The sequence below is a fragment of the Cottoperca gobio genome, unplaced genomic scaffold (genome assembly GCF_900634415.1).
Source record: "Cottoperca gobio unplaced genomic scaffold, fCotGob3.1 fCotGob3_87arrow_ctg1, whole genome shotgun sequence".
In the NCBI taxonomy this organism is placed as follows: domain Eukaryota; kingdom Metazoa; phylum Chordata; class Actinopteri; order Perciformes; family Bovichtidae; genus Cottoperca; species Cottoperca gobio.
Genome location: NW_021167072.1, coordinates 1 through 21,816, shown reverse-complemented (window position 1 = coordinate 21,816; position 21,816 = coordinate 1). Strand labels below are relative to the sequence as shown.

At 40.3% G+C, this 21,816-nt stretch overlaps 2 protein-coding genes across 2 annotated transcripts; one reads left to right on the top strand and one right to left on the bottom strand.

Annotated features, from left to right (window-relative positions):
* On the bottom strand, positions 1 to 6,023 carry LOC115006287 (zinc finger protein 3 homolog). Its single transcript, XM_029428423.1, has 2 exons — positions 5,536 to 6,023; positions 1 to 2,123 (listed from the first exon to the last, which is right to left on the bottom strand). The coding sequence occupies exons 1-2, from the start codon at positions 5,726 to 5,728 to the stop codon at positions 346 to 348; spliced, it is 1,971 nt and encodes a 656-aa protein (XP_029284283.1). The 5' UTR covers positions 5,729 to 6,023; the 3' UTR covers positions 1 to 345.
* A 260-nt stretch (positions 6,024 to 6,283) lies between these two features.
* LOC115006285 (zinc finger protein 26-like) lies at positions 6,284 to 17,826 on the top strand. Its single transcript, XM_029428421.1, has 2 exons — positions 6,284 to 6,575; positions 13,907 to 17,826. Exons 1-2 carry the CDS (start codon positions 6,554 to 6,556, stop codon positions 17,311 to 17,313), a joined length of 3,429 nt encoding a protein of 1,142 aa, XP_029284281.1. The 5' UTR covers positions 6,284 to 6,553; the 3' UTR covers positions 17,314 to 17,826.
* Positions 17,827 to 21,816: the final 3,990 nt, after the last annotated feature.

The following is a 21,816-nucleotide window of genomic DNA, read 5'->3' as shown; positions in this document are numbered from 1 at the left end:
TTAAAACCAAAGTCAACTGAAGAAAGGAAACACCTAATTAAGCTGCTCATCAACCTGCTAACTGACCTGCATATTGTTCATTTATGTACCTTTTTTTCCTTCTTCTAACTGACATGCTAACTGTTAACTACCATGTTACCTTCTAACTGACCTGAACATCGACCTGCTAATTATCCTGCTAAGTAAGCAACCTACTGATTGTTTACTGACATGCTACATGCTCACTGCCATGTTCTCTGTTAATTGCTAACCAACCTGCTAAATGCTAACTGACAAATCCTTCAGCACAAACTGAGCGACATAATTGTTTTTTCCTTTGATTTCAGGATCAACAACAGGATGATTTCACCAAAACTGTCCAATGAATGAGTTACATGTCAGTCCATGTGGCTCAAGAGAGTTCCTGGCTGGTTCTGGTCCTCCAGAGTCCTCTCCATCAACTCCTGTTTCCATGTGTTCAGTTAGTCTCTGATGAAGCTCTGAGGACTGAGGTTTCTCTTCATCATCTTCACTCTTCACAGGGACAGGAGTGAATGTGAACTTGGTGATATCCGCTTCCTCCAGCCCTTGAAGCTGCTCTCCCTCCTGACTGCTCCAGAGGTCATTAAGTTGGGAGGATTCACCTCCACACTTGTGGGTTTTAAACTGATGCAGCCAAGTGAATCTTTTGTCACAAATGTTGCAGCTGAATGGTTTCTCCCCTGTGTGGTTTCCCATGTGTAACTGTAAATGTTCACACTGAGAAAATGTTTTTTTACAAACTGAACAGCTGTAAGGTTTTTCTCCTGTGTGACATCTAAAATGGCTCTGCAGATGTGCCTTCTGACCAAATCTTTTGCCACAAACTGAGCAACTGAAGGGTTTCTCCCCCGTATGAGTTCTCATATGTGTTTTAAGATTTGAGTTTTGGTTAAACTGTTTACCACACTCAGAGCAGCAAAATAGTTTCTCACAAGAATTATATCCTTTATTTTTTGGAAAGTTTAAACCGGAGTGAGGTTCTCTGGTCTCCCTCCAGTCATCGCTAACTTCAGTTAGTTGTTTGTAACATTGTGAGGCCTTGCCACTATTATTTAGTTGTAAATGCGTCTCTGGATCTGAGTTCCTGGCTGGTTCTGGTCCTCCACAGTCCTCTACATCAGCTCCTGTTTCCATGTGTTCAGTTTGTCTTTGATGAAGCTGTGAGGACTGAGGTTTCTCTTCATCATCTTCACTCTTCACAGGGACAGGAGTGAATGTGAACTTGGTGATATCAGCCTCCTCCAGCCCTTGAAGGTGCTCTCCCTCCTGACTGCTCAAGAGGTCATTAAATTGGGAGGATTCACCTCCACACTTGTGGGTTTTAAACTGATGCAGCCAAGTGAATCTTTTGTCACAAATGTTGCAGCTGAATGGTTTCTCCCCTGTGTGGGTTCTCATGTGTAACTGTAAATGTTCACACCGAGAAAAACATTTATTACAAATTGAACAGCTATAAGGTTTCTCCCCTGTGTGACATCTAAAATGGCTCTGCAGATGTGCCTTCTGACCAAATCTTTTACCACAAACTGAGCAACTGAAGGGTTTCTCCCCCGTATGAGTTCTCATGTGCGTTTTAAGATTTGAGTTTTGGTAAAACTGTTTTCCACAATCAGAACAGCGAAATAGTTTCTCACAAGAATTATATCCTTTATTTTTCGAAAAGCTTAAACCGGACTGAGGTTCTCTGGTCTCCCTCCAGTCATCGCTGACTTCAGTTAGTTGTTTGTAACATTGTGAGGCCTTGCCACTATTATTTAGTTGTAAATGTGTCTCTGGATCTGAGTTCCTGGCTGGTTCTGGTCCTCCACAGTCCTCACCATCAGCTCCTGTTTCCATGTGTTCAGTTTGTCTTTGATGAAGCTGTGAGGACTGAGGTTTCTCTTCATCATCTTCACTCTTCACAGGGAAAGGAGTGACTGTGAACTTGGTGATATCAGCCTCCTCCAGCCCTTGAAGCTGCTCTCCCTCCTGACTGCTCCAGAGTTCCTCCTGTTCCTCTTTAATGGGTGGGGGGGGCTCTGGGTCCTCCTGGTCCAGACTGGAGCTCCACTCATGCTGCTCAGGAGGAACCTTTTCTCTAACCAGCAGCAGCTGCTGCACGTCTGTGGGGGAGAGTTAGACACACGTGTTAGAAAACATAATGAGCTTCACCTCAACCAACTACGGCAGTAAAATCCTGCTTTTACATTAAAACACAAGTAATAATAATCTAATTATATGATGCCCAGTAGAGACATGTGTTCTGCACGTTCATATACAGAAGAGATATTCACATACAACCCATAATTTATTTAGGTCCTAGTCCTCAAACTAAATGTACTGATTGTGCAGTAAATTATATCTGATGTTCCTACTGCAGATGTTTTCCCTCCTTTACATCCTGTTGATACTTTAATGCACACAATGCATCATATTCTATAAGATCATCATGTTTGTCTCTTTGTCTCTGTCCTATTAGAACCACGTGTCTCTAAAAAGTCAACTTTTCATGAGTTCCTCAGAAAACAGTTTTCAGCTTTGTGACGATGCATTTTCCAGCTGATCCAAGAGGCTTTTTAAAGACTTTATTATGTGAAGAAGAGGAGAATCTTTACAAAATAAGTGAGTTGTGAATATTTATGAACAAATTAATAAAATAAACACCTTGAATTTCAGAGGGGGGGGGGGGTCTAGGTTCCATTGGTAGGGGAAACACACTGTAGCTTGTAACATCCTTTGACACCTGTAACCCCCCGTAACACCCTGTGACATCCCGTAACGTCCTGTAAAACCCAGTAACCCCCCGTAACGTCCTGTAACACCTTGTAACCACCCGTACCCCCGCAATGTCCTGTAACACATTGTAACCCCCGTAACGTCAAATAAAATAAAATTTATTTGTATAGCCCAATATGACAAATTATACATTTGTCTCAGTGTGCTTTACAGACTGTACAGGATACGACACCCTTGGTCCTTAGATCCTTAGACCCTCTGTCCTTAGACCCTCTGTCCTTAGACCCTCTGTCCTTAGACCCTCTGTCCTTAGACCCTCTGTCCTTAGACCCTCTGTCCTTAGACCCTCGCATCACACAAGGAAAAATTTCCTAAAAGAAACCCCATAATTAAAGGGGAAAAATGGAAGAAACCTCAGGGAGAGACTGAGGAGGGATCCCTCTCCCAGGACGGACAGACGTGCAATAGATGTCGTGTGTACAGGATAAACAACATAGTACAAATACAACATTTGACAGAAATGATGTTGTGTTGAAAAAGAGAAAGTTTGGATAAATCCAGGAAAATGTCAAAAAGGCTTCCCAGTGTCCAGCAGGACCAGGGCAGCAGGCGCAGCCACGATTCATGATCCTGACGTAAACTTTATCAGTGGCAACCTGCCACATGAGACACAGAAACTCCGGGGATACCCCGGATGATGAGTTAGTAACATACATTCATACATACATTTACATAAATGCATACAGATAGAGAGGGAGAAGAAGAGAGGGAGGGGAGGAGAGAGGAGGAGAGCAGGGAGGTGTCCCCCGGCAGTCTAAGCCTATAGCAGCATAACTAGGGGCTGATCCAAGGCAAACCTGAGCCAGCCCTAACTATAAGCTTTATCAAAAAGTAGCTAGACATCCAAGTTTTTATGTCCTTAAGGCATGAAGCCAATTGATTGGTTTCGTCTGGTTTAATTGATAGATATAATTGGGTATTGTCCGCATAACAATGAGAGTTTATAGAGTGGTTCCTTATAATATTGCCCAAAGGAAGCATATATAAGGTGAATAGAATCGGTCCAAGTACAGAACCCTGCGGAACGCCAAGACTGACTTTGGCTGTCATGGAGGATTTATCGTTAAAACACACAAATTGAGATCGCTCAGATAAATAGGACTTGAACCAGCTTAGTGCGGTTCCTTTTATGCCAACACAATGTTCCAGTCTCTGTAGTAGAATGTCCTGATCAACAGTGTCGAAAGCAGCACTGAGGTCTAACAAGACAAGAACAGAGACAAGTCCTTTGTCTGATGCCAATAGAAGGTCATTGGTAACTTTCACCAGTGCCGTCTCTGTGCTATGATGAACTCTAAATCCAGATTGAAAAACCTCAAATAAACTATTCTTATGTAAAGAATCACACAACTGTTTTGTGACTGCTTTCTCAAGGATCTTAGCGAGAAAGGGAAGGTTAGATATCGGCCTATAGTTGGCTAAAACCTCTGGATCAAGACTAGGCTTTTTAAGAAGTGGTTTTATTACAGCTACTTTAAAGGATTGTGGTACGTAGCCAGATAATAGAGACAGGTTGATCATATTTAATAACGAGGTGTTAATTAAGGGTAAAACTTCTTTAAACAGTTTAGTTGGAATCGGGTCTAAAAGACAGGTTGATGCTTAGACGATGAGATTGTTGACGTTCGTTGGTTAAGGTTGATTGGAGTAAAACAGTCGAGATATATTTCAGGAGTTACAGATGTTTTTAAGGTTCCGGAGGTTGAAGTTAAGTCGTTACTGATTGAGGTCAGGAGGAGATTAATTTAGTCTCTAATAATTATAATTTTATGGTTAAAGAAGCTCATGAAGTCGTCACTACTGAGAGATATGGGAACAGAAGGCTCTGTAGAGCTGTAACGTCCCGTAACGTCCTGTAAAACTCTGCAACACCCTGAAACACCTTGTAAAACCTTGTAATATCCTGTTTTGACTGTTTGGCTTATTTGAAGCTATTGTTCTGCACTTAAAGGATTGTACCTTTTTGAAGTTGATGTACCTGCAGGATTCCTGTTGTTTGGAGTTGTATCTTCATGATTGTTTGCACTCATTGTCGCTTTGGACAAAAGTGTCAACTAAATGAACTGTAATGTGATGTAACACCTGATAGTTTTTATTATATTTAGTCAAGTTTCAGTTGACTAATATCCTTGGCACCTTAGTTTCTTCTTGGTCAAAGAAGAACCTGAACTATTTTAATTTTGGTCCATTTTAGTCACAGAACATTTCAGTCAATCCAGTAAAATAAGTCCAATATAAGCCTTAAAACAATTACATTGTTGTTATATGATACACCTGTTTACTTCAGGAAACTTAAACCTGGTAGATAAAGTGTGATGTGCTGCAATTCATTTTTAGTAAGCAGGAGCACTTGGTGCATGTTTGGAGAAAATGTAAGCTATTAAACAGTCAATGTTTTATTATGAAGATACTAAGATGTCTTCAGTGATTTTTACTGCACCAGCACTGTGTGCAGGTTGTTAATCAAAAGAAGAAGAAACTATTCCATTTTCCATACATAGGACTTCTTTTTCCGGGGTATCGAGTATTGTTTTTTATACTAGTATTGTATCAAAGTTTAAAATTCTTGTATCGAGACAACCTTACTAAGTGTTTTGTTTTTCAACATGTAATGACAATAAAGCATATTTTATTATTACATTTATGGAATTCACTTTACCTCCCGGACGGGAAGAGGATCACCTTTTCTATTCTGAGGGTTAATAGCATCTGTTAACATGTTGAGAGAGAAGAACAAACCTGCTCTGTGTAACCGAAGCTGAGGCTTGAGCACAGCGTCCAGTAGTTTCCGTTGTCGCTCGTTCTCCTCTTTTGAACGACACAGTTCCTCCTCGTACTCTGCTATCGTTCTTTCAAACAGCACAAATATCTCTTCAGCAGCCGCAGTTAGTCGCTGCTTCACCAACGCTCTCAGCATTTGGACTTTACACATTTTGACTGAATGTCAGAGACTTTTTCTCCACACACTCCGTTAGAAACCGTTTGCTCTCCATCAAACTTCCACTCTGACTAGCGCTGTGCTGCAGCTAGCATGCTAAGCTAACTTCACGAGCAGTGTAGGAGAGGAGTCCGAGGTAAAACCTTCAGGGAGAAGCTGAAGAGCACAAAGTCCCTTCAGACACTTTATGAGACACACAGAGGCTCTGCTGGAGCAGGACTGCTGCAGCTCACACACTTTCTCACTAAGACAAGGGACTCTGCTAACATGCATATTCTGCCAGACGCCATCTTGCTAAAGGAAAGTGTGAAGCTATTTCCAGTAAACAATATAGCTTCCAGGGTGTTTCAAAATAAAAGTCGCAACCTGGAACGTACTCATGGACTCTATTGCTCAGATGTCATTTACATGTTAAAACAGTATTAATGTTGTGGCACATTATGGTGTGGTATATTTTCAAGGACTAGGGAACCAAAAAAAGGACAGTGGGTAAAATCCACTTTTATTCTGAAGGTCAGAAGTGTAGCGGAAGTTGTGTTTGTGTTTCCGGGTCCTGACGTTTCTTTCTTACAGAACACAGTTAGCATGTGTAGCTGTGTTAGCATGTCAGCTGAGTGTAAATAAGGACAGAAACACAGTTTAGTTTGTGTGTGTTCTCTTTGACTCGATCTGTAGAAAATGTCCAGATTTCAGGATCTTAAACATTTATTCAAACTGCGGCTCGCGAGCATCTGATTGGATATTTCGAGACAAATATCCGGATATGAAAAGCAGCTCGAGCCCCACCGAAAACTGCTGTATGTGGTTTTAAAGCCCGACATGGAGCTGCAGAGAGAAGCAGGTTGGTTTTCTTTCTCCTGCTGGAAACATCTTTACTCGTAATGTTGTCCGTGCTAAGCTAACGTTAGCTACAACCCCCACACACAGCCTGTTAGTAGCTAGCAGATAGCTCCCGCTAACAGCTTTGACTGCGCGTGGAGTTTGGATTATTGTATTTGTGAGGCTTTTTGTACGCGCTTCATGTTCTAAATGAAAACACTGGTGTAATAGTAACGAAGTACATTTACTCAACTGAAGTACAAGTTAGAGGTTCTTGTACTTGTACTACTTTATACTTTTACTGCACTACATATCATAGGGACATTTTCCTTATACAATATGATACATTGTGTACATTAAACTACCAACAGGATGTAAAGGAGGGAAAACATCTGCAGCAGGAGCATGTAACACACACATTAATGTAACAGGAACATGTAACACACACATTAATGTAGCATGAACATGTAACACACACATTAATGTAGCATGAACATGTAACACACACATTAATGTAACAGGAACATGTAACACACACATTAATGTAACAGGAACATGTAACACACACATTAATGTAACAGGAACATGTAACACAGACATTAATGTAACAGGAACATGTAACACACACATTAATGTAACACACACATTAATTTAACAGGAACATGTAACACACACATTAATGTAACAGGAACATGTAACACACACATTAATGTAACAGGAACATGTAACACACACATTAATGTAACAGGAACATGTAACACACACATTAATGTAACAGGAACATGGAACACACATTAATTTAACAGGAACATGTAACACACACATTAATGTAGCAGGAACATGTAACACACACATTAATGTAGCAGGAACATGTAACACACACATTAATGTAGCAGGAACATGTAATACACACATTAATGTAACAGGAACATGTAACACACACATTAATGTAACAGGAACATGTAACACACACATTAATGTAACAGGAACATGTAACGCACACATTAATGTAACAGGAACATGTAACGCACACATTAATGTAACAGGAACATGTAACGCACACATTAATGTAACAGGAACATGTAACGCACACATTAATGTAACAGGAACATGTAACACACACATTAATGTAACAGGAACATGTAACACACACATTAATGTAACAGGAACATGTAACACACACATTAATGTAACACACACATTAATGTAACAGGAACATGTAACACACACATTAATGTAACAGGAACATGTAACACACACATTGATGTAACACACACATTAATTTAACAGGAACATGTAACACACACATTAATGTAACAGGAACATGTAACACACACATTAATGTAACAGGAACATGTAACACACACATTAATGTAACAGGAACATGTAACACACACATTAATGTAACAGGACCATGTAACACACACATTAATGTAACACACACATTAATGTAACAGGAACATGTAACACACACATTAATGTAACAGGAACATGTAACACACATTAATGTAACAGGAACATGTAACACACACATTAATGTAACACACACATTAATTTAACAGGAACATGTAACACACACATTAATGTAACAGGAACATGTAACACACACATTAATGTAACAGGAACATGTAACACACACATTAATGTAACAGGAACATGTAACACACACATTAATGTAACAGGAACATGGTACACACATTAATTTAACAGGAACATGTAACACACACATTAATGTAACAGGAACATGTAACACACACATTAATGTAGCAGGAACATGTAACACACACATTAATGTAACAGGAACATGTACACACACACATTAATGTAACAGGAACATGTAACACACACACATTAATATGTAACAGGAACATGTAACACACACATTAATGTAACAGGAACATGTAACACACACATTAATGTAACAGGAACATGTAACACACACATTAATGTAACAGGAACATGTAACACACACATTAATGTAACAGGAACATGTAACACACACATTAATGTAACAGGAACATGTAACACACACATTAATGTACAGGAACATGTAACACACACCTTATAAGTAACAGGAACATGTAACACACACATTAATGTAACAGGAACATGTAACACACACATTAATGTAACCAGGAACATTGAACACACCACATTAATGTAACAGGAATCATGTAACACACACATTAATGTAACAGGACACTAATGTAACAGGAAACTAATGTACACACAACATTAATGTAACAGGAACATGTAACACCACATTAATGTAACAGGAACATGGTAACACCATTAATGTAACGAACATGTAACCACACATTATTTAAAGAACATGTAACACAACACATTAATGAACAGGACCATGTAACACACACATTAATGGAACAGGAAACATGTAACACACACATTAATGTAACAGGAACATGTAACACACACAGTAATGTTAACAGGAACATGGTAAAAACATTACTTAACAGGAACATGTAAACGACACTTAATGTAACAGGAACATGGTAACACACACATTAATTAAGCAGGAACATGTAAACACACACATTAAATGTAACAGGAACATGTAACACACAACACATTAATGTAACAGGAACATGTAACCACACACATGAATGTACAGGAACATGTAACACACACATGTAAGGTAACAGGAACATGTAACACACACATTAATGTAACAGGAACATGTAACACACACATTAATGTAACAGGAACATGTAACACACACATTAATGTAACAGGAACATGTAACACACACATTAATGTAACAGGAACATGTAACACACACATTAATGTAACAGGAACATGTAACACACACATTATGTAACAGGACATGTACACTCACATAAATGTAACACCACACATTAATGTAACAGGAACATGTAACACACACATTAATTGTAACAGGAACATGTAACACACATTAATGTAACAGGAACATGTAACACACACATTAATGTAACAGGAACATGTAACACACATTAATGTAACAGGAACATGTAACACACACATTAATGTAACAGGAACATGTAACACACACATTAATGTAACAGGAACATGTAACACACACATTAATGTAACAGGAACATGTAACACACACATTAATGTAACAGGAACATGTAACACACACATTAATGTAACAGGAACATGTAACACACACATTAATGTAACAGGAACATGTAACACACACATTAATGTAACAGGAACATGTAACACACACATTAATGTAACAGGAACATGTAACACACACATTAATGTAACAGGAACATGTAACACACACATTAATGTAACAGGAACATGTAACACACACATTAATGTAACAGGAACATGTAACACACACATTAATGTAACAGGAACATGTAACACACACATTAATGTAACAGGAACATGTAACACACACATTAATGTAACAGGAACATGTAACACACACATTAATGTAACAGGAACATGTAACACACACATTAATGTACAGGACATGTAACACACACATTAATGTAACAGAGAACATGTAACACCACACATTAATGTAACAGGAACATGTAACACACACACATTAATGTAACAGGAACATGAACACAACATTAATGTAAAGGAACATGTAACCCACACATTAATGTAACAGGAACATGTAACACACACATTAATGTAACAGGAAACATGTAACAGGAAACATGTACCACACACATTAATGTAACAGGAACATGTAACACACACATTATGTAAAGGAACATGTAACACACACAATTAATGTAACCCCCACCCCCCCCCCCCAACACACATAATGTAACAGGAACATGTAACACACACATTAATGTAAACAGGAAACATGTAACACCCATTAATGTAGCAGGAACAGTAACACACACATTAATGTAGGCAGGAGCATTGTAACACACACATTATGTAACAGGAACATGTAACACACATTAATGTAACAGAAACATGTACACACACATTAATGTAAAAGGAACATGGAAACACCACATTAATGTAGCAGGAACATGTAACAACACACATTAATGTAGTAGGACATGTAACCAACACACATTAATGTAGCTAGGAACATGTACACACACACATTAATGTAGGAACATGGTACACACACATTAATGTAACAGGAAACATGTACCACACCAATTAATGTAACAGGAACATGTAACACCACACATTATGTAAAACCACATTACATGTAACAGGAACATGTAACACACACATTATGTAACAGGAACATGTAACACACACATTAATGTAACAGGAACATGTAACACACACATTAATGTAACACACACATTAATGTAACAGGAACATGTAACACACACATTAATGTAACAGAACATGTAACACACATTAATGTAACAGGAACATGTAACACACACCTTAATGTAACACACACATTAATTTAACAGGAACATGTAACACACACATTAATGTAACAGGAACATGTAACACACACATTAATGTAACAGGAACATGTAACACACACATTAATGTAACAGGAACATGTAACACACACATTAATGTAACAGGAACATGGTACACACACATTAATTTAACAGGAAACATGTAACACCACACATTAATGTAACAGGAACATGTAACACACACATTAATGTAGCAGGAACATGTAACACACACATTAATGTAACAGGAACATGTAACACACACACATTAATGTAACAGGAACATGTAACACACACACATTAATGTAACAGGAACATGTAACACACACATTAATGTAACAGGAACATGTAACACACACATTAATGTAACAGGAACATGTAACACCACACATTAATGTAACAGGAACATGTAACAGGAACATGTAACACACACATTAATGTAACAGGAACATGTAACACACACATTAATGTAACAGGAACATGTAACACACACATTAATGTAACACACACATTAATGTAACAGGAACATGTAACACACACATTAATGTAACAGGAACATGTAACACACATTAATGTAGCAGGAACATGTAACACACACATTAATGTAGCAGGAGCATGTAACACACACATTAATGTAACAGGAACATGTAACACACATTAATGTAACAGAAACATGTAACACACACATTAATGTAACAGGAACATGGAACACACATTAATGTAGCAGGAACATGTAACACACACATTAATGTAGTAGGAACATGTAACACACACATTAATGTAACAGGAACATGTAACAGGAACATGTAACACATGCATTAATGTAACAGGAACATGTAACACACACATTAATGTAACAGGAACATGTAACACACACATTAATGTAACGGGAACATGTAACACACACATTAATGCAACGGGAACATGTAACACACACATTAATGCAACGGGAACATGTAACACACACATTAATGCAACGGGAACATGTAACGCACACATTAATGCAACGGGAACATGTAACACACACATTAATGTAACAGGAACATGTAACAGGAACATGTAACACACGCATTAATGTAACGGGAACATGTAACACACACATTAATGCAGCAGGAACATGTAACACACACATTAATGTATCGGGAACATGTAACACACACATTAATGTAATGGGAACATGTAACACACACATTAATTCAGCGGGAACATGTAACACACACATTAATGCAGCAGGAACATGTAACACACACATTAATGTATCGGGAACATGTAACACACACATTAATGTAATGGGAACATGTAACACACACATTAATTCAGCGGGAACATGTAACACACACATTAATGCAGCAGGAACATGTAACACACACATTAATGTATCGGGAACATGTAACACACACATTAATGTAATGGGAACATGTAACACACACATTAATTCAGCGGGAACATGTAACACACACATTAATGCAGCGGGAACATGTAACACACACATTAATGTATCGGGAACATGTAACACACACATTAATGTAATGGGAACATGTAACACACACATTAATTCAGCGGGAACATGTAACACACACATTAATGCAGCGGGAACATGTAACGCACACATTAATGCAGCGGGAACATGTAACGCACACATTAATGCAACGGGAACATGTAACACACACATGAATGCAGCGGGAACATGTAACACACACATGAATGCAGCGGGAACATGTAACACACACATTAATGTAACAGGAACATGTAACACACACATTAATGCAGCGGGAACATGTAACACACACATTAATGCAGCGGGAACATGTAACGCACACATTAATGCAACGGGAACATGTAACACACACATGAATGCAGCGGGAACATGTAACACACACATTAATTCAGCGGGAACATGTAACACACACATTAATGTAACAGGAACATGTAACACACACATTAATGCAGCGGGAACATGTAACACACACATGAATGTAACAGGAACATCAGATGTAATATAAAACATTTACTGGACAATCGGTACTTTTACTTTAAGTACTTTAACTACATGTTACCGATAATACTTACATACTTTTACATGTTTACATTATTCCATAAAATGAATAATAGTTAGTTGGCTAAGAATGTCAGGTCCATCCTGCACACCATTGAACACGGGTGTTGGAGGAAAAACATGGATAATATAATGTTATAATGCTATAATAATAATAATAATAATAATAATAATAATAAACACTCAACACACTTTTTGGTACAATATACAGATAAAAGGCATGAAAAACATAATCAGTAATACCTGTGATATATTATACATTTAATCATTAATCATTTGTGCTTTAAATATTACAAAATATTTGTTTTTTTAAATTTCAGAGAACCAAAGATGTCATCAATGTCTTGATTTGACCAAAAGTAAATAATAATAATAATAATAATTCAATTTACAATAAAAGATTATGATTTGATTATCGGAGAAGTTGCTGTTTATTTCCTGGGGATTGACGTGTTGAACACCAAGCAGAACATTTATTTAGGATCCACTCAACACAGCTAAAAACAGCTTTGTCAGTCAGATTGGTCTTTTAAATATATTTGAACATTGACTTTGAGGAACTTCCTGTTGTTATTTATTTATTTATTTATTTATATATATATATATATATATATATATATATATATATATATATATATATATATATATTTATATTTATATATATAGCTGATCTTTTTTTTTTTGGCTTTAGGAAACAGTCACATTTTCCCTATTTTCTGAAATTTTATAGGTATAATAATCTGCAGATTAATCAACTACTACTGATAATAAATGATGTTACTTTGTGACAATGATGCAAACAACTCGTTAAAATGGAAAATCACCATTTCAAGCTAGTCTTTAACATAACATAACTTCTGTTTTTCCATAACGTGTTTCCTGCAGACGTCCAGCAGCTGCTGCTGGTCAAAGAAGAGGTTCCCCCTGAGCAGCAGGAGTGGAGCTCCAGTCCGGACCAGGAGGACCCAGAGCCCCCCCCACACATTAAAGAGGAACAGGAGGAACTCTGGAGCAGTCAGGAGGGAGAGCAGCTTCAAGGGCTGGAGGAGGCTGATATCACCAAGTTCACATTCACTCCTGTCCCTGTGAAGAGTGAAGATGATGAAGAGAAACCTCAGTCCTCACAGCTTCATCAAAGACAAACTGAACACATGGAAACAGGAGCTGATGGAGAGGACTGTGGAGGACCAGAACCAGCCAGGAACTCAGATCCAGAGACACATTTACAGCCAGATACTGAGAACAAGACTGGAGACTCTTCTGACACTGATGAAATGACTTCGGATTCTTCTGAAACTGCGACTGAAAAAGACTGGAATGGACCTGATGGAAAACCATTTCGCTGCTCTGTGTGTAAAAAAACATTCAAACACAGGGGAAATCTGAATATACACATGAGAACTCACACAGGAGTGAAACCTTTTAGTTGCTCTTTGTGTAGTAAAAGGTTCACTCAGAAAGCCGGTCTGGACTACCACTTGAAAACTCACACAGGAGAGAAACCGTTTAGTTGCTCACTTTGTGGTAAAACATTTCGACACAAAGGAGCTGTAACGTACCACATGGCGACCCACACGGGAGTGAAACCCTTCAGCTGCAGTGTTTGTAACAAGAGATTTAGGGCGACGTCACAGCTCAAAGTTCATAAGTGTGTTGGCGATTACAGAAGCCAAAGTGATAAACCCAATAAACCACTGAGCTGCTCTGAATGTGACGCAACATTTCCCAACAATTACCTTCTGGTGACCCACATGAGGATGCATAAAGGAAAGAAACTGTTTACTTGCTCCATTTGTGGTCAAAAACGTCAGTTCAGCTCACATCTAGACATACATATGAGAACCCACACAGGAGAGAAACCGTACAGCTGCTCTGTGTGTGGGAAAAGATTTTCTCAAAGAGGAATTATGTCTCAACACATGGCAGTCCACTCGGGGGTGAAACCATTCAGCTGCAGTGTCTGTGGCAGAAGGTTCTTTTGGCATTTTCAGATCAAAAAACACAAGTGTCTCGGAGAGTCCTCGCAGCAGAGAAGAACCGGCTTCAATGGAGAGGACTGCGGAGCAGCAGAAGCAGCCGGCTCGGATCCAGAGAGACATTTATACCCAGAGACTAATACAGAGACGGAACCGTCTCCTGACAGTGTTGACATTGAGTTTTGGAAAGACACCAGGCAACATCAGTCCGGGTTCACTTATCGGAGGAATAAAAAAGTATCTGTAAATAATGGATATAATACCGACAAGATTCCAGTCAGCTGCTCTGATGAGCCGGCTCAAGCTGAACCCAACACTGACGAAGGAGACTTTTCCAAACACACCCGGCAACCTCAATCAGGTCCAAATCAGCTGAAAACTGAGGAAGTCTCCGTCAGTGATACAGGATGTAAATCTGAGAGGAAAACGTTCAGCTCCTCTGAATGTCATGAAGGATCTGAAGACAGTCGCACTCTGCTGACACACAGACAGTCTCCCACAGGAGAGAAACCATTTAGTTGCTTATTCTGTGGAAAAGGATTTGCAACTGGAGGAAATCTGACGAGACACACATCTGTCCATATAGGAGAGAAACCGCTCGGCTGCATCGTTTGTAAGAAAAGATTCACTTTAGAGTCGCAGCTCATGAGCCACGAGTGTGTTAGTGAGTCCTCGCGGCTTCACGCTGCCAACAAGTTGATTGGCAGCTCTCAGTGTGGGAAAGGATTTAACCGAAAACACCAGCTGCAGGTTCCCATGAGAATTCAAACCGGACTGAAACCATTTGGTTGCTCACTATGTGGTAAAACCTTTGCCAATCATGAAAGCTTAAGTTCTCACATGACATGTCACTCAGGGGAGAAACCCTTCCGCTGCTCTGTGTGCAACTCAGGCTTCAGTGACAGCGAGGCTTTACTCAAACACATGAGGATCCACACGAGACAGACACAGTTCAGTTGCACAATTTGTGGTAAAGAATTTGCATGGAGAAGATATCTGACTAAACATATGGAGGTCCACACAAAGGGGAAAACCTACAGCTGCAGATACTGTGACAAACATTTCACCTGGCATTATCTGTTGGAATATCATAAATGTGTTGGTCAGTCCTCAGAGCTTCATCAGAGACAAACTGAACACATGGAAACAGGAGCTGATGGAGAGGACTGTGGACGACCAGAACCAGCCAGGAACTCAGATCCAGAGACACATTTACACCCAGATACTGAGGACAAGACTGGAGACCCTTCTGACACTGACACTGAGGACAGTGACATCAGTGATTTTTGGATAGAGAGCAGTTTGTCGAGTTTAACTTCTCTGAAACATGATGAAGTCTGTCAGAGTGGTGAAACATTTAACAACAATCACCTACAAGAGGAAGAGTTCACAGAAGGAGGAAGTCTGAACCAGCACACGGCAAAGCAGGAGGACTCAGAGCCCCCCCCACACATTAAAGAGGAACAGGAGGAACTCTGGAGCAGTCAGGAGGGAGAGCAGCTTCAAGGGCTGAAGGAGGCTGATATCACCAAGTTCAGATTCACTCCTGTCCCTGTGAAGAGTGAAGATGATGAAGAGAAACCTCAGTCCTCACAGCTTCATCAAAGAGGAACTGAACACATGGAAACAGGAGCTGACGGAGAGGACTGTGGAGGACCAGAACCAGCCAGGAACTCAGATCCAGAGATGCATTTACACCAAGACACTGAGGATAGTGTCGATAGTGATTTCTGGAAGGAAACCAGAAGACGTCCGCTGTATGATGAAATCTCTGAGAGTATTATGGGATGTGATTCTGGAATCAATAACATGAGTTTTCCTGAGTGTCCTGAAGCTGAGAGTGACGACAGTGATTTCTGGAAAGATGACAGGAAACCTCAATCGGGTCTCAACTCTTTGTTTGACAGCGAAGCTGCTGAAAGTGAAACGACATGTAACACATTCAGGAAACCGTACAGCTGCCCCGACTGTGGGAAAAGGTTTCTGCACCACGCCAACATGAAGAACCACATGAAGTTTCATACGGGAGAGAAGGTGTTCCTTTGTTCTGTGTGTGGTTTAAAATGTCTTTACAAGTCCCACCTGGAGATACACATGAGAACTCACACCAGAGAGAAACCGTTCCCATGCCCTGTGTGCGGGAAAAGATATGCACATAAGGCAAGTATGCAATCTCACATGGCCGTCCACACTGTGGAGAAACAGTACAGCTGCAGCGTCTGTGACAAAGGCTTCGCTTGGTATTCAGAGCTGAAATATCATGAGTGTGTGGGGGAGTCCTCACAGGAACAGACTTACCGAGGAGAAACCATGTAGCTGCACCACAGCGAAATCTGAACACAGATGAAGATTCACTCTGGTGCTGCTGAGAGCAGCAACAGGAAGTCGAGTTAGTTCTATTATTTATTAATTTAGTCTTCGAATGTCTTGTTGTCCAAAACCCAGAGAGACTGTTTACTGTCATGTGACAAAACAAAGCAGCTTCGTCACATCTGAGAAGCTACAAATATTTATCATTATATTATTATGTTTATACAGTTTCTGTTGATCCACTGATTTATTGACTAATCATTGAGCTATAGTTCAGTAATTTAATAGATGATGTGATCCTGTTTTTGTTTTCAATTGAGGAATTTAAACCAAGTTTATTAGGAGTAGTATTGTTTTTTGTAAGAAATTATTTTCCTTCTTTGAATATTGACACCGTGAACTTTCCTCACACTTCCTGTCTGTTTTTCTTTGTAATTTATGAATGAATGAATCACTTGTCATGTATTCATCACGGTGGAGCTCATTAAACTACAGAAGAAGATTCAGGGTGAAACTCAAGACGCTCTTTCTTAAGTTCCTCCATTTACTTTGGAATGCCTAATAGAAACAGTTTAACTTAAATATATATGTATATAATAATATGTGTGTGTGTAATGTATTATATGTGTATGTATATATAATATATAATGTGTATAGTATGTATATATATATATATATCTATATATATATATATATAGTATATATATCGATATATATATATATATATACATATATATATATATATATCATATATATAATATAGTATATATAGTCGTATATATAATATGTATAATGTAGATATCTATATATGTATATGTATATGTATATAATATGTATATATTATACTCTACTCTATGTATATACTATTATCTCAGTATCCATATATAGAATGTATCTCTATCTATCTTCTCTAATTTATATATATTTATAATATATATTCTCTATTATCTCTCTCTATATATATACGTAATATATTCTTTGTATACTTTATATATTGTATATATATCTATACTATATGTCTATATGTTGTATATCTCTCTATCTATACTATCTATAGCCTATGCTGTTTATGTATAGTCACTATCTCTCTCTCTAGTAGTACTATAGTATTTTAGATACTATAATATCATACTCTAATATCTACTTACATCTCTAGTATATATCTATCCGCACATCTATCATCCTCTTCTCTATTTTTCTATCTCGTATCTCTCTAGTTCTCTTTCTCCTAGTACATACATACCTCTCTCTCCACATATCATATACTATTCTTTCATCCCCCTCTCCCCCTCTCATCTCTCCTCTATCTCTCCTCTCTCTCATTATATCTCTCTCTCTCTCCTCTCTCTTCTCTCTCTCTCTCTCATCTATCTCTTCCACATCTCTCTCTCTATACTATCCTCTCTCTCTCCCTCTCTCTCCCCCTCTCTATCTCTTCTCTCTATCTCTCTACCCCCTCTCTCTCTCTCCCTCTTTCTATATTGTAACATATGATCATATTATATATCTATCTATATATTGTCCATGTTGTATCTCTATTATAATATTATATATATTATATATATTTCTATATATATCTCTACTCTTAATCTTATATTATATATCTATATATTATGTATGTTGTATGTTCTATATTCTATATATATATATTATGTATGCTATGTTGTTGTTGTGTTGTGTTTGTATGTGTATATTGTCTATGTATGTATGTATGTATGTATGTATGTATGTGTATGTATGTATGTATGTATATCCATCCATCCATCCATCCAGCCATGTCTACCGCTTTTCCGGGATCGGGTCGCGGGGGCAGCAGCTCCAGTAAGGAACCCCAATCTTCCCTTCTCCGGGCCACATCCTCCAGCTCCGACTGGGGGATCCTGAGGCGTTCCCAGGCCAGTGAGGAGATATAATCTCTCCATCGAGTCCTGGGTCTTCCCCCGGGGTCTCCTCCCAGCTGGACGTGCCTGGAACACTTCCCTAGGGAGGCGCCCAGGTGGCATCCTTACTAGATGCCCGAACTATCTCAACTGGCTCCTTTCAACGTAAAGGAGCAGCGGCTCTACTCCGAGTCTCTCACGGATGGCTGAGCTTCTCACCCTATCTCTAAGGGAGACGCCAGCCACCCGTCTGAGAAAACCCATTTCGGCCGCTTGTACCCGTGATCTCGTTCTTGCAACAATAATTATAATAATATAATACACATTACTCTGCAGAATGAGTACTTTGCTAACTCTTGTACTTCTACTTGTAGCTAGTATTTCACACTGTGGTATTAGTACTTTTACTGAAGTACTTCTTCCACCTCAGTTTGTCTCTGATGTAGTGCAGTAAAAGTATAAAGTAGTACAAGTACAAGAACCTCTAACTTGTACTTCAGTTGAGTAAATGTACTTCGTTATATTACACCAGTGTTTTCATTTAGAACATGAAGCGCGTACAAAAAGCCTCACAAATACAATAATCCAAACTCCACGCGCAGTCAAAGCTGTTAGCGGGAGCTATCTGCTAGCTACTAACAGGCTGTGTGTGGGGGTTGTAGCTAACGTTAGCTTAGCACGTAACAACGTAAAGGAGCAGCAGCTCTACTCCGAGTCTCTCACGGATGGCTGAGCTTCTCACCCTATCTCTAAGGGAGACGCCAGCCACCCTTCTGAGAAAACCCATTTCGGCCGCTTGTACCCGTGATCTCGTTCTTTCGGTCATGACCCAGCCTTCATGACCATAGGTGAGGGTAGGAACGAAGATCGACCGGTAGATTGAGAGCTTTGCCTTCTGGCTCAGCTCTCTTTTCGTCACAACGGTGCGGTAAAGTGACTGTAATACCGCCCCCCGCTGCTCCGATTCTCCGGCCAATCTCTCGCTCCATTGTCCCCTCACTCGCAAACAAGACCCCGAGGTACTTGAACTCCTTCACTTGGGGTAATGGCTCATTCCCTACCCGGAGTAGGCAATCCACCGGTTTCCTGCTGAGAGCCATGGCCTCAGATTTGGAGGTGCTGATCCTCATCCCAACCGCTTCACACTCGGCTGCGAACCGATCCAGTGACTGTTGAAGGTCACAGACCGATGATGCCATAAGGACCACGTCATCTGCAAAGAGCAGCGATGAGATCCTCAGGTCACCGAACTGCAACCCCTCTCCTCCACGACTACGCCTTGATATCCTATCCATGAAAATCACGAACAGGATTGGTGATAAAGCGCAGCCCTGGCGGAGGCCAACATTCACTGGAAACGAGTCCGACTTACTGCCGAGTATCCGGACACAACTCTCGCTTTGGGCGTACAGGAATTGGATGGCCCTCAAAAGTGACCCCCTCACCCCATACTCCCGCAGCACCTCCCACAGTATCATCCGGGGGACCCGGTCATACGCCTTCTCCAGATCCACAAAACACATGTAGACCGGATGGGCGTACTCCCAGGCCCCCTCCAGGATCCTTGCGAGAGTGAAGAGTTGGTCCGTTGTTCCACGACCAGGACGGAATCCGCATTGTTCCTCTTCAATCAGAGGTTCGACTACCGGCCGAACCCTCCTTTCCAGTACCTTGGAGTAGACTTTACCAGGGAGGCTGAGAAGTGTGATACCCCTGTAGTTGGCACACACTCTCTGGTCCCCCTTTTTAAATAGGGGAACCACCAACCCGGTCTGCCAACCCCTAGGCACTGTCCCAGACTTCCACGCAATGTTGACGAGGCGTGTCAACCAAGACAGCCCCTCAACACCCAAAGCCTTCAGCATTTCTGGACGGATCTCATCAACCCCTGCGGCTTTGCCACTGTGGAGTTGTTTGACTACCTCAGTGACTTCCATCAGGGAAATTGACGATGATCCCCCATCAGCTTCCAGCTCTGCCTCAACCATAGAGGGCGTGTTAGTCGGATTCAGGAGTTCCTCAAAGTGCTCCTTCCACCGGCCGATAACCTTCTCAGTTGAAGTCAGCAGGGTCCCACCCTTGCTGTACACAGCTTGGATGGTTCCTCGCTTCCCCCTCCTGAGGTGCTGGATGGTTTTCCAGAAGCACCTTGGTGCCGACCGAAAGTCCTTCTCCATAGCTTCTCCGAACTTCTCCCACACCCGCTGCTTTGCCTCTGACATGGCAGAAGCTGCCGCCCTTCTAGTCTTTCGATACCCTGCAACTGTTTCCGGAGTCCTCCCGGATAACATAACCCGGAAGGACTCCTTCTTCAGTCGGACGGCTTCCCTGACCACCGGGGTCCACCACGGTGTTCGAGGGTTACCGCCCCTTGAGGCACCTAAGACCTTGAGACCACAGCTCATCACCGCAGCTTCAGCAATAGAGGTTTTGAACATCGCCCACTCAGGTTCAATGCCCCCAACCTCCACAGGGATGGCTGAAAAGCTCCGCCGGAGGTGTGAGTTAAAGATCCCCAGGACAGGGGCTTCCTCCAGACGTTCCCAGTTCACCCGCACTACCCTTTTGGGTTTACCAGGTCTGTCCAGAGTCTTCCCCCACCCCTTGATCCAACTCACCACCAGATGGT